The following is a 12346-nucleotide window of genomic DNA, read 5'->3' as shown; positions in this document are numbered from 1 at the left end:
TGAGGACGGAGGAGAGGGGAGATGATAGGAAAGACTGCCGCATGTGTGTTCGTGCGTGCGTCTGCATGCAAACTCTGTGGGAACCTGTGCCCGTGTGTGTGTCTGTGTGAGTGTGTTTTTACACAGAGGTGGGATTCTCATGCAAGCCAGATGAGGGGGGCTTCTGTCGGTTGAAGGATGGGTGTGAATGAATCAACTGCCATCTTTCAGAATGACACCTAGAATATCAATTCTGTGAAATGCGGGCTGCCCGTTTCGTATTAAAGAAGACACTAATATGTCTGGGTTGTTGGAGTAGCTGTTGTGTTTTTGTTTAGTTTTTTTTTTTTTTTTTTTCCACCACAAATGAACTTGCAAAAGGGCCCTTGCTCATCGCTCCACCTTTGTTTACTTCCTCAAAATGGTTAAGCTAATCTAAAACTTTCACATAGTAAGAAGAACTTATTGTAGAGAGTTATTTGTGAGAGATGATGGCGTTTTTGTTAGCAACAGGCGAAACTAGACCTATATTCTCCTGTACATTTATACATATTTTTTTTCTTGCTCTTGACCATGTCATCTCTTTAGTACGTTTGTTACTACAAATTCTGCAATTGCGATTGCACAACTGAAGAAACCACAGTTCATCATCTGTCATCAGTTTTGTAGTGTTTAAAATTACTACAGTTTTTTTTATAGAAATTCAACAGAATTGTCTCCTCGGTTTACTTAATGACATTGTTTAGAAACTGGTTCTATCAAGCCTAAACAGCCTGCGAATTGCTTCATCTGTTTGGTCATTCAGGACACAAGATGCTCATATGGTAACCATCGTTTCCGCCAAAATACCATTGTTACTATAGTTATTGATATGGCAATAAATGTGGTAACTTGGCTGACGTTCTCGAAAATATCTATATTAGCAGTTTTAAAGAGCTCTCATTTAAAGTACAAGTGTATTATATATTGTGTTGGCTATTCCAAGAACCTATATTAACTGAGACTATATTTAATAAGGGTATTTTTTAAATCGATTTAGTGCAGAACTGTTCAAGTGAAAGTAGAAAATAAGACAATAAAGTAAAATAGTGAAATGGATACCACTGGACCACAGGGCTTGTTTTAAGATACTGAAGGAACTTATATAAAATAATGTATCGCTATTTATAAAAATGCTGTTATTGATATCTAATTAAGCTTTCGTTTTTTTCCGCTTTTCATTAAAAAACGTCCTGAGGGCAAGTCGACCACAGAATATGAATACCGTCTGGTAGTTTAATTCACAATCATTTAAGAGTATTGTGTTATTGTGTATTAGCGTTATTCACTACAGTAGCCTAATTGTCTCACAATTAGCTAAATAGAGTTTATACTGCAAATGGCTCCGGCTTTAACGTTATTTCCGCGCTGGGTTTGTGAAATGCTACGCCGCCATCTGTCGGTCACTTCGCGCGCCTGCAGGGCAGCGTGCAGCACTCGCCTTCCCAGTCTTCATTACGTGCTGTCTGAGCATGCTCTCTGAAGTTCAGCCCTCGGCTGCCAAGAAGACCCCCAAAAATCCATCAGCATCCTTCTTACTACATACTCAGATGTAGTTGCAGGTGGACCTAGAAGAGAGGAGGGACACGCTCAGAGATGACGCTTAGATGGAGATTGTGGAGGTGAGGAGTGATGCCAGCTGTCATCTTTGTATGTGTTTGTGGCCTGTTTGGGTGTGTGTGTGTGTGTGTGTGTGTTTTTTTGGGTGCAGCACATTGGCTGTATTTTCCTAGAGTAATTTTAGGGATGTGTTGCTTATGCAGCTGTCAGACTGTCTAGCCGGCTGCTGGTCTCTGTGTGCGTCTGTGGATGCAGAAAAAGAGAGAATATTATTGAAAATATAAACATACCTTGTCTGTCTGTACATCTACACTTCTGCTACACATCTATCTATCTATCTATCTATCTATCTATCTATCTATCTATCTATCTATCTATCTATCTATCTATCTATCTATCTATCTATCCATCTATCCATCTATCTAATTGATTGTTTAATTGGCCTCCTTGCTCAATACCCTATTATATACTCTTGTGTTCCAGAGTCACATAATTTTAATGTGATGTTTACAGTATATTGTGTAATTGATTGTAATTTCAGAATTTATACCACTCTTGCATTTGCAAATTAAGGTTATGCATATAATAGTGATAGTTCAGCATTATACTAAAAAGGAGTTTTACTTCTCCAGCACCCACATTTTGACAAAACGGCCTTATCCTGCACACAGCCGTTTGTGTTTCAATAACTTGCATATAATAACAAATATATACTATTTATACATTATATATAGTTGTATAAAATGTATATTTATTAAAACTATACATATCATTAATAGATTTAAATATAATTGCTGTTTTATATATATATATAATTCAGTTTAGCTGTTAATCTGCTGTCTGTATTCTGTTTCAGTCACAGAGCATGCTGAGCACACATATGTACCCAATATATCCGGCTGTGTTCACATTAGGACTCCACTGAATTTAAGCTCTTTACCTGGTGTTTTTGCACCAATATTGTCATAAAATATCACAAGTTCTTTGTCTTTTTTGTTCTTTGTTAGATGTCATTATTTGATTCATTCTGATGTAATTCAGGCTTCTCGTGTGGCTGAGTATGCGCGCGTGTGTGTGTCTTAGTGTCTTCTGCCAGACATCATCACACACAAGCACATTTTCCATTTATAGCTCATTAGACCTGTGGGAGGATCGGTTTTAGGCAAAGGGGATGGCCCAGTTGTGCAAATATGGTTGCAGTGTGAATGTGTAAGAAGGTAGAGCACCATCCACAGGATCTGAGAGCAGGGAAGCTGAGAGAGAGAGAGAGAGAGAGAGAGAGAGAGAGACAGGAGCGGCGCTGAATCTTCTGTCACTCTCTCTCACTCCACCGTGAGAGCTACAGGACTCATGCTGTCCTCCAGCACACCCACACACACACACTGAGAGAGAGAGAGAGAGAGAGAGAGAGAGAAGACACTGAAACACACTGAAGAGAAAACGGAAGGATTTTCTGATTTCTCCTGAGGAGCTGCAAATAACCCTCGGAGAAGGATGGCAGAGGGAGAGGGGGGAGATGAAGAGATACAGTTCCTACGGACGGTAAGTAATGCCTTCTTGACCTATTTCGATTTCACAATAACACTTTTAATAATGCTTTTTTTTGAGTTTTAGCTAGTTTCTGCCTGTGCGTTATGGGCATTCTTGCATAAACGGAGCCAAACTAGCATAGACACTGAGGAGAGCGATCACGTTTCCATGTTTCATATTTAGACTAGCGGTTAAGTAGTAAAATGCAAGATGCTTAAACTTTTTTTTTTAATCTGGTCCCCCTCAACCTTGAACGTTTCGTTACATCATTGCTGTCATCCCTGCGATATCCCTGCATGTGATCGGTGACCTGTACCAAGAACGCACGCTCATTTTTTGCGCTTATACTGTGGTCACATTGGTGAAAGTTCACGGGCAAAAATTCCCATTGTCAATTTTGTAGGGATGCACGAACATGCTTTCAAACAAAACATCTTGAGTCCTTTGCAAAGGGAAAGCTCCAAAGACATTTCCAATCTTGTAGTTTCCTATCCAAAGACAGGATTTTGCCTGGGAAAAAAATGCGCCCAGCAATGGTAAAAGTTATTTCCCTTTAATGGATTTCGTGAACCTCCCCATCAACACTTTAGGTCTTATTCATTGGGCTGGTTTGTTGAATTGTTCCCGTGATGCTTTTTGAGCAATTTTTGATGGACTTTTTTTGCAAGCCTGTATTTAGTACTATTTTTACAGTGGCCCACATGTCTTTTGACCTGCTTATGGAGTTGATAGTCTGCCTGACAACTCAGTGAGGGACGGCATCTCTAATCGGGGACATGTCCTGCTTTTATTGTTGCTGACTGCGAACTCGTATTGCAAGGGCTGCATTTTTTTGCTTATTTTTCTAGAAGATTCTGTCATTCGGTGGATGTACGTGAGTGTGTGTGGATAGACAGCGGCTGGTGCATCTGTTTGCATCGTTAGCTATTTTTACCTCAGGAAAGGAGAGACTTTCGGAACGGGAGTGAAAGACGCAACAAGCAGGCCAGCTCCTTGAGGGGGGACAGCTGGCCTCTGCCCCCTCATCTCTCAAACTGAAGTAGAGCGTGAGCGAGCAGCAAACTGCTTAGACAGTCTTGGGTTGGACGTTACAGGCAAAACCAAAGGTTTGAGGGAAAAGTACAAATGAGAAGGAGAAAAAAAAACAAGCAGGATTGGTATTATACAGCATTTGTTGCATACGAGGTTTCGGAGAAGAAAGATCAAGTGGATGATTTATAGCTGAGATTGTGAACAGGGGTCTTGGAAAAAATTAAAAAATAAAAATACACAGTGGGCTTGGGCCCACTAGGGGGCCTCAGGCAATTTCCAACTGGGATGCAGGATAATTTAAAAGTAAATATTAATGAAAATAAATGAAATAGATATTAATTTAAAAAAATTGAACTGTAAATTAAAATGCTTAAAAGCACATGAACCATCAATAACTACCAGTGACTGTTTATATCAAACTTCTGGAATCACAAACTGAATTCGTTTCATATTTCACGACTGTAAACCTTGAAATTTTGTTGCTATTTTTGCCACTATATCCAAAAAGCACCGTATATGAGGAGCTTCAGAATTATACATTATAGAATGTATTACTGAAATCCTATATTATATATAATCCGAAGTAAAATCACGTTACACACCAGCCCATTTTATTTTATTGCTCTTAAAATGGCAACATATAATGAAAGTGAAAGTTCAATAAATAGCTATTATTTATAAGTAGTAAATAAGAAATATGAGCAATTTATTTTCTTTCATAATAATATATTTGTATTATATCATTCTTGTAATATAATTCATTCTATTGACAAGAAGTTAATTTTTACATGCATTTAGCAGCCTTACTTTAGGCTCTTTATAGTTGCCAAGCTTTACAGTATCCAATTAGAATTTAGAGTTGTAGCTATCAGCATAAATATGTACAGATAGATCCCCTATTAGTGGCTGTTTCTATGGGCAGTCATACAGAAGCCATATTGGAACGGGCAAAGTATGTCCAAGAAAGCTCAAAAACAAGTTGCCTTGAGTGTCTGCAACCATATCTATATTTTCAGTAGACTTCAGCAGATGATTTTGCTAAACTAACTACAAGATGGAGCCATTAGCTAACACTAAGGTAAGGTTACTGTAGTTACGCTCATTTTCTAACAAAAAAATTACAAAAGATAAAAGTTCCTAGCCATATCAGCCTAGAAAATCAAAACATTTCATTGTCCGTTGGTCTTAATACATGATTTAACTACAGAAGAGTCAAGTTTTAAATAGGAAAATTATTAAAAACGAATCGGTCAGTTTTGAGTGAGATGCTAATGGTCTAATCAGATTCAATGATCTGTGCTAAGCTAAGCTAAAAGTGCAATCGCAAGAACCGGAGATCGGCTGAATGGATTTAAAAAAACCTTTTCAAAAAAGTGGATTGTTCCTTTAAAAACTTTAAATATTGAGTTAATACATATTCAAACACAAATCAACCTAGAAAAGTTGGAAACTTATTGATTTTGACTGAATGAAGACTGTTCTAAAATGGCGGTGTCTGGGGCGGTTAAATGTGGCATCTACCGTACCTATACATATCTATAGCAGTTAGTTTTATAAATGGATGCATTTGATGAATGTTGAAGAACATTCCGTGGTCTTTTGAGACGTCTGTCTGGAAGACTGTCAATCCGTTAGTCCAGTGGGATGAGCTGATATCTCATAATACACCCTCATGCCTCTTTTAGGAATGCTAATAAGAGTGTTATGTGGATGACAATGCTGCTGAGAATCTCTTTATGATCAAAGGTCAACTTTTTATATTCTTCACGAGACACCAAAACAAAGGCTCGCAGCTGTTCTGTGCCTGCATATGCGTAAACAGACATTTTTGTATCGTTTTCAGAAAGGAAATGAAAAAGGAACAATAATTCACAACTTTTTCAAGTGAAGGCTAACAAGTGATCTTTGAACATTTCGCTGTTTTGGTTATATAATTACTTTATTTTTTTGTTTTATGGTTGAAGTTTAGTGTCATCTGTTTTGTGTGTGTGTGTGTGTGTGTGTGTAGATGGTAGAGTTGACCCACCTCTTCCTCTCAACACTCCCACTTTCACTTTTTGTTGTTTTTTATATCACTGCGAGGACTGGAGAAGAGAGGGATGAGTGGAAGGGAAAGAGGAGCGTATATTGTAGTACACTTCAAAATTAAAAAAAGAGTTTTTTTTAAACAGAACAGATATTAGAGAGCATATTCTGTCACTTTCATTTAAAACAACATGAATTTGCGGACCCTGTTTTACTTGCAGTGAACAGTGCATGTTATTTCAAACTGAATATTTTACCTTAAACTTAAACTTTAACTAAAATATTAGAAATGCTTTTTTTTTTTTTTTTTTTAAATAAAGCTAAAATACAAAAAATAAATAAAATGAAAGCACAATTTATCAAATGAATAAATAGGCCTACTATAATATAAATATAAAAAATACTGGTCTCACAATATTCCTCTGAAAGAATCTCCTGTTACTCTTTAGTTTAAGGTCCAATTGTTTCTGTTAACTAACTATTATTCAATATTTTTGCCTCAATAAAGTCCTTATTTCTGTGTATTAGTCGTTTTAGGTATTTAGCAGGATTAAGGGATCTAAATTATGGCAATTCATACTATGTGCTTTATAAACAGCCAATAATAGGCTAGTTATATGCATGCTAATGAGCAACTAGTTAATAGCGAGAATTGATCCCTACACTTAAGCGTTACGGAATCTTTTCCCATTTCGGATAATGTATTTATAGTCTAGTCATAGCCAAAATAGTCGTTGCTATTTAGGATTTGTTTTCAGCCGACTTCCATTAAAGTCTGGCTCTGGTCTTTTCCCAACGCAATCAATAAAGACGATAACCTGCAATATCCTACTTTTTTTTTCTTGTTTAAAAGTTAAGGTTACAAAAGTGACGTTTAAAGTGACAGTGAAAAAGACGAACGATTAAAGCGGCATTCCACTCTTTTGGAGAGATATGTTTCTTTATCTGCGTGTACCGCAATAACACGATAACAGGTAATGCGAGTGTATTTCGGAGCTGCTCAAAGTGCAGCATTATGTGCTGTGTGGGGAGTGTGCGACTGCTTGAAACCATGTAGTGACTCAGCATGTGTGGGTCAGTCAAGAACCGGCGCTTTTCTGAAGGGGTCCTTGGAGGAATCCTTGCAGGAAAGCCCTTAGCCTTTCATCGACTGTTTCGGAGACCGTTTCTTTTTCCTTCTCCCATGCCATGCCGCTCTTTCGTGCTAAAATCGGTGATATAAAAGTGGTGTTCGAGCAGCGTTCTAACAGAGTCATTGATAGCATTTTCGCGCAGCTTCAAAATCACATGGCATTTACGGTACAAGCTCAGGCGATTGACTCAAACAAGTGCCCTGGGCCAAAGACGGCGTATTTCAAAGCGTCAGCCGAGCAACTGCCGTTAATATGAATGCTAATGGATAGCTTTCTCCAGATTTTACTGAGCTCCTTAAAGGTGTTGAAAATAAAGAGATGGAAAATAGAGAGAGAATAGCATCAGTGGTGTTGGAGTGCTTTTGAGGGGGTATTCGGGTTCCAGGCTATAACAGCAGTTTCCTTTTATAGTTTCACCACTATAAGCGCCTGACACTCAGGAGGGAGAGCAAGAGAGTCTGTGTCCTACTTCGTCTTTGCCTGAATCTACCGGGAGGAGAGCAAGTGCTCGCATGCTTTTACATGCGTGTATTGCACATAAAGAATAATTAATCACTTCTGTAAACAGTTCACACTTTTCGAAGGTTTATCATTGGGCATCTGTGGTTCCAAAAAGAACCTTTATCATCCATGGAACCTTTTTATCGCACCAAAAGTACTCTAAAAAAGGTTCTTTAGATCCTTAAAATGTGAAGAAGAATAAGAAAAAACGGATTACGTAGCTGTATCACTGGAAGGTCCTATTTTCTAAAATGTTTAAAATGTTGTTCACACTAAAAACAGGCCGCTTTTGTGTATGGAACATTTGAAGATTCTTAGTAATATGGTTTATTAAGGGATCACATTTTAAAAATGTTGTACGTTTTTTTCCCTAAACACACAAATCTGCTATGATCGGCCTCGGAAATGAGGAGAGAAGGATCTAGAAGCACTCATTTTAGTGCTCAGTTATGCAGATAGAGCCCACAATAAGGGCCTGTCTGTCACAGGGGACTCTTCATGGGCGGTGAAGAGAGGTGTTAGGTGTGTGTGTGTGTGTGTGTGTGTTTGATGGAGGATTAGCCCAGGAGCTCTTCAGAAGATTCCTCAGGTCTTCCTTAGGCTTATGTTTTGCTTAGCCCACAGATGATCAAATCTACACCTCAGCCCTAACAGACCATCTGCTCATTGACGGCCGGGGTTCATGTGCGCTGTCATGACCACATCTTACACAATAAACAGGTGTCGCTTCTGCTGGCTCTCCAGTGCCTTTAAAGAGAAGAATCATTTACGTCAGCTAGAAACTTTAACTGACCCCGAGTCTACTGTACTGTAATGTGTGAAGGAAGATTACTCATGGCATGGATTATAAGACAGAACTGCCAGCTTCATACTGTAACTTTTCTCATGTTCCTTATTTGTAAGGTTGTCTGGAGAGTAAGGTCTGTAACACTTTATTTTGATGGTCCTTTATGAACATTCTGTTGACAATCAGTAACTTTGCACCTACATGTCAACTAACTTTCATTAGAGTTTCAGTAGACTGATTATCTTATTATCTTATTATCTGCTTACTCTTTATTGTGATGATCAGACGTTCTAGGTAACTTTTGAAGAACGTCAACTTATTCTAACCCTAACCCTTCCAGTCTACTAACACACTCTAATAAAAGTTAAGTTGACATGTAGGTGCAAAGTTACTGATTGCCCACTGAACGTTCATAAGGGACCATCAAAATAAAGTGAAACCAAAAAGTATGTCATTGTAGAATATTTTCTGTTAATATTATGTAGTCATCGTTTTAGTCATTATAGTAAGTCATCAAAAGTAAGACTTCAAAAGGGGATTTTCTCAATTTGGCTGTGAAACTGCTTTTAAATTGCTCCTGTTATGGGTTATTCAGGATTCATATATTGGTTTTGGAAGTCCCCAACAACAGTGTGACATGCATGCAAGGTCACTATGCATATATTATAATATGAAATATTTATTGTTACCTTATTTGTTCAACGGCTCCCAAACGATTCGCTCGACAATTCATTTTTTCGAATCTCTCTGCTGATTGGTTTATTTCATTTAAAGCCGTGTTTGTGAGCTTTTAACTCCAAAAGTGGCACCTAGTGGCAAAGAATGAATTTGCATTTTCCTTCAGACCAACATGAAAATCAATTTTTTCCAGGTCTGAGCGCATCAAGTGGGTGGGAAACATGCTATTGATGTCAACTTGAAGCAGCTTGGGATTTGTTTTAAAAATTACTTCTGAATTCTTTCTTTTGAGAGACTATAACTTTATACATTATTCATGTTCAGATTGAAACGTTGCAATATGTTTTTATTTACTTAGAGCTGTATTACACAATGGCCACTTTTTAAATGAAACTCAGCTTAGTTTGTCTAAATTTGAATAATAATTTGTTGTTATAATTATAACTTTTACAACAAAATGCAATCAAAATACAGTTACAGTTAGACCCTCACATGTAGATTGACATTTTAAAATTTTAAACTGCTAAATTATCTAAAGACAAAAAAATTGATTAAAAAAATAATAATAATAAAAAAAAAATATATATATATATATATATATATATATATATATATATATATATATATATATATTATATATACACAATATCAGTTTATTCTACATTCATTAGTTAAATAAACGTTTAAAAAATAAGTGAAAGTGAAAATAATTTAGAAATTAATAATAAAGTAACAGTAATTTTATTTGTAAGGCTTTCTTTAATCAATGTTGAAAAGAATTTAGTGTGAGATATTGGTAAATAAAGAACTGAGTCATGCAGGGGAATCATTGCTCATAAAAACAGTAGTGGTTCAGAAATACGACATTAGCAAATAGTGACCCAAATATCTGCATTATGTCAGAACATAAATAAACATTAGTATTGTCCGCCCACCTTTCAGATGGGACTGAGAATGTTCTATATACAATGTAAAAAAATATGATTTAATTTGTTTTGCTCACTAGTTTGGTTCTTAGTAAACTAACAGAACTAACTAAAAATGTACTTTCTTTGGTGTGTGACTTTTATTTATCTGTCGGGAAGCAATCTTTGCTTGTTGTATAACTAAGGTTTAAGATAAATAGGCTTATGTTGCATTTATCTAAACAACGACCCGTAAGCACAGAGCTTTCATGAGTCAAACATTTTGAAATTCAGTTGGTGAAGTCATGGTTATGACTCATAAAACTGCGGATATTTCATGTTTAAGCTCTAGATGTTTCAAGCGCTGATGAAGCTCGGTGATGAGAAGCTTTATAAGTGGCTCTCGTGTAGGCCCTTGGGACCGAGCCATAGTACAGTTATTACACATACAGAATGAGCTGTACGCGCGTTTTGTTTGTTCAGCCAAAGTTTTTCACCGCTGTGCCATTAGTCCGTTTTTGAATGTATCAAATTGTGCTTTTGTTGTTGTTGTTTTTGCCAGACGTGCCGCTGTAAATGTAGATTGTAAATGACTTTTTGTTAAAAAATCTTGCTGAGCAAATATATTCATATTGCTATTGCGATGATTTTAATATACTGTGTATTTGACCGTTTCAGAATGACTGTCGTTAGTGTAGTTATGATATAACTTATCATATATTACACTTTACAGTCTGATCCACTTCTGCCATTTAATTGGACTTACTTTGAACTCTCTCTCTCGTTCTATAGATATATATATATAAATATAATATTTCATAGTGGTCAAGTAGCATTTTATGAAACAGTTGTGCTGCTTTATGGAACATTTTGTAGAAACCACAATGCATAAATTCTTTGATTAATACGAACAGCATTTATTTAAAACAGAAAAGCTGTCTGATTTGATACTTTTAATGCGCTCTTGTTAAATAAAATGAGCGTTTTGCCTAATGCTTTCTATAGTTTTGTGCGTGACAGGTTTCGGTGGGATATTGTAGTTAATGCACGGTTTTCTGTGTGGCTGTGGGATCAGAGACTCTTCTGCCCTGAAAGAGCCTCTGAACTATCTGCCAGTCAGCAGTGGAGGGGAATGTGAGAATGACAGGTGCACTCACCCAAAATAGCTATGTTAAGGAGCGGGGGGAGGCCCACGGCAGAGCGAGAAAGAGAGAGAGAGAAGCTGGAGAAGCGTAAAAGATGGATGAAATTGGAAGGAATCAGCGAAACGTGTTTTGGACCAAATGAACTGCAATAAGGTTTCAAGTGAAGTTAATGCTGTATTAATGGCAGAGGGATGCGTTTGTAAATGTAGGGTTTATGTGCGTTTGGAAGAGGCTCGTAATTTTCCCGTCAGGTGGAGTTATAGCTAGAGCGGCCTCATAAAATATCCGGATGCTAAAATCATCTTGAACGCCGCTGAATCGGATAACGTATCAAAACAAGTGCAGTTTTTTAAAAGCAAGCCCAGTTTTTGAGCTTGCAAGGTTGCGAATGATGTAATGCTGTTCATAAACAAAGCATTCAGAAGCTTTGTAGTTGACAGACAGTGAAATGTGTTTATAGTTAACGCAAGAAACTACTAATGTACATTAACTAATACCCCCCAACCCCCTTGTTGTTTTCATTCAAGACGGTCATGAACAGAGACATGCTGCCTGTTTCTGTGTGCTGTCAAAACGCTGGCAATCTTTTAAATAGCTGTGAAGTAGGACACTGACAAGCGTTTTTGTCGTCCTCTTCACCTGCTGCGGTTCTGTCTTCATGGTAAGTGATATCTCCTTCCTGGAGTGACTGCTATCAAATCCCAGTCAACTGAGCTACACTGATGTTATGACATGCACACACGTTCCTCTGAAGCTAGAAAATATATGCTGCTCTTTAAAGGTGTCTTATTTCTGGAGCTGTAGGGACGATAGGACGCTGCGTGGAGCCGCCGGGGATATTTTTCGGGTTCTTTTCCTTTTAACCGCCATTAAACGATATCGTTGGACTCGCTAAACAAAAAGCTAAATCGTGAACACATATTTCAAACGGGTTTCTCGAACTGGTCGAACTGGAAAGTGTTTTTAACATTTCACAGCTCACACGAAACGGAAATGCTGCGTAATGTTACACATTAGACCCCAACGTGATAA

General features: G+C 37.4%; 1 protein-coding gene across 20 annotated transcripts in view; it reads left to right on the top strand.

Moving 5' to 3' along the window:
* Positions 1-2854: 2854 nt before the first annotated feature.
* The window catches only part of ryr1b (ryanodine receptor 1b (skeletal)), a 77249-nt gene continuing 67757 nt past the window's right edge, over positions 2855-12346 (top strand). For 18 of the 20 annotated variants that reach the window (XM_043265010.1, XM_043265001.1, XM_043264994.1 and 15 more), the window contains exon 1: positions 2855-3120. In XM_043265010.1, the coding sequence (XP_043120945.1) occupies positions 3073-3120 (48 nt within the window). In that variant the 5' untranslated portion in view covers positions 2855-3072. The remainder of the gene's footprint in view (positions 3121-12346) is intronic. The other 2 variants (XM_043265009.1, XM_043265006.1) reach the window with 1 other exon arrangement.

This window comes from Puntigrus tetrazona, chromosome 18, assembly GCF_018831695.1.
Source record: "Puntigrus tetrazona isolate hp1 chromosome 18, ASM1883169v1, whole genome shotgun sequence".
Classification (NCBI taxonomy): domain Eukaryota; kingdom Metazoa; phylum Chordata; class Actinopteri; order Cypriniformes; family Cyprinidae; genus Puntigrus; species Puntigrus tetrazona.
Note: the sequence above shows the minus strand (reverse complement) of the source record. Positions and strands in the feature narration are given on the sequence as shown.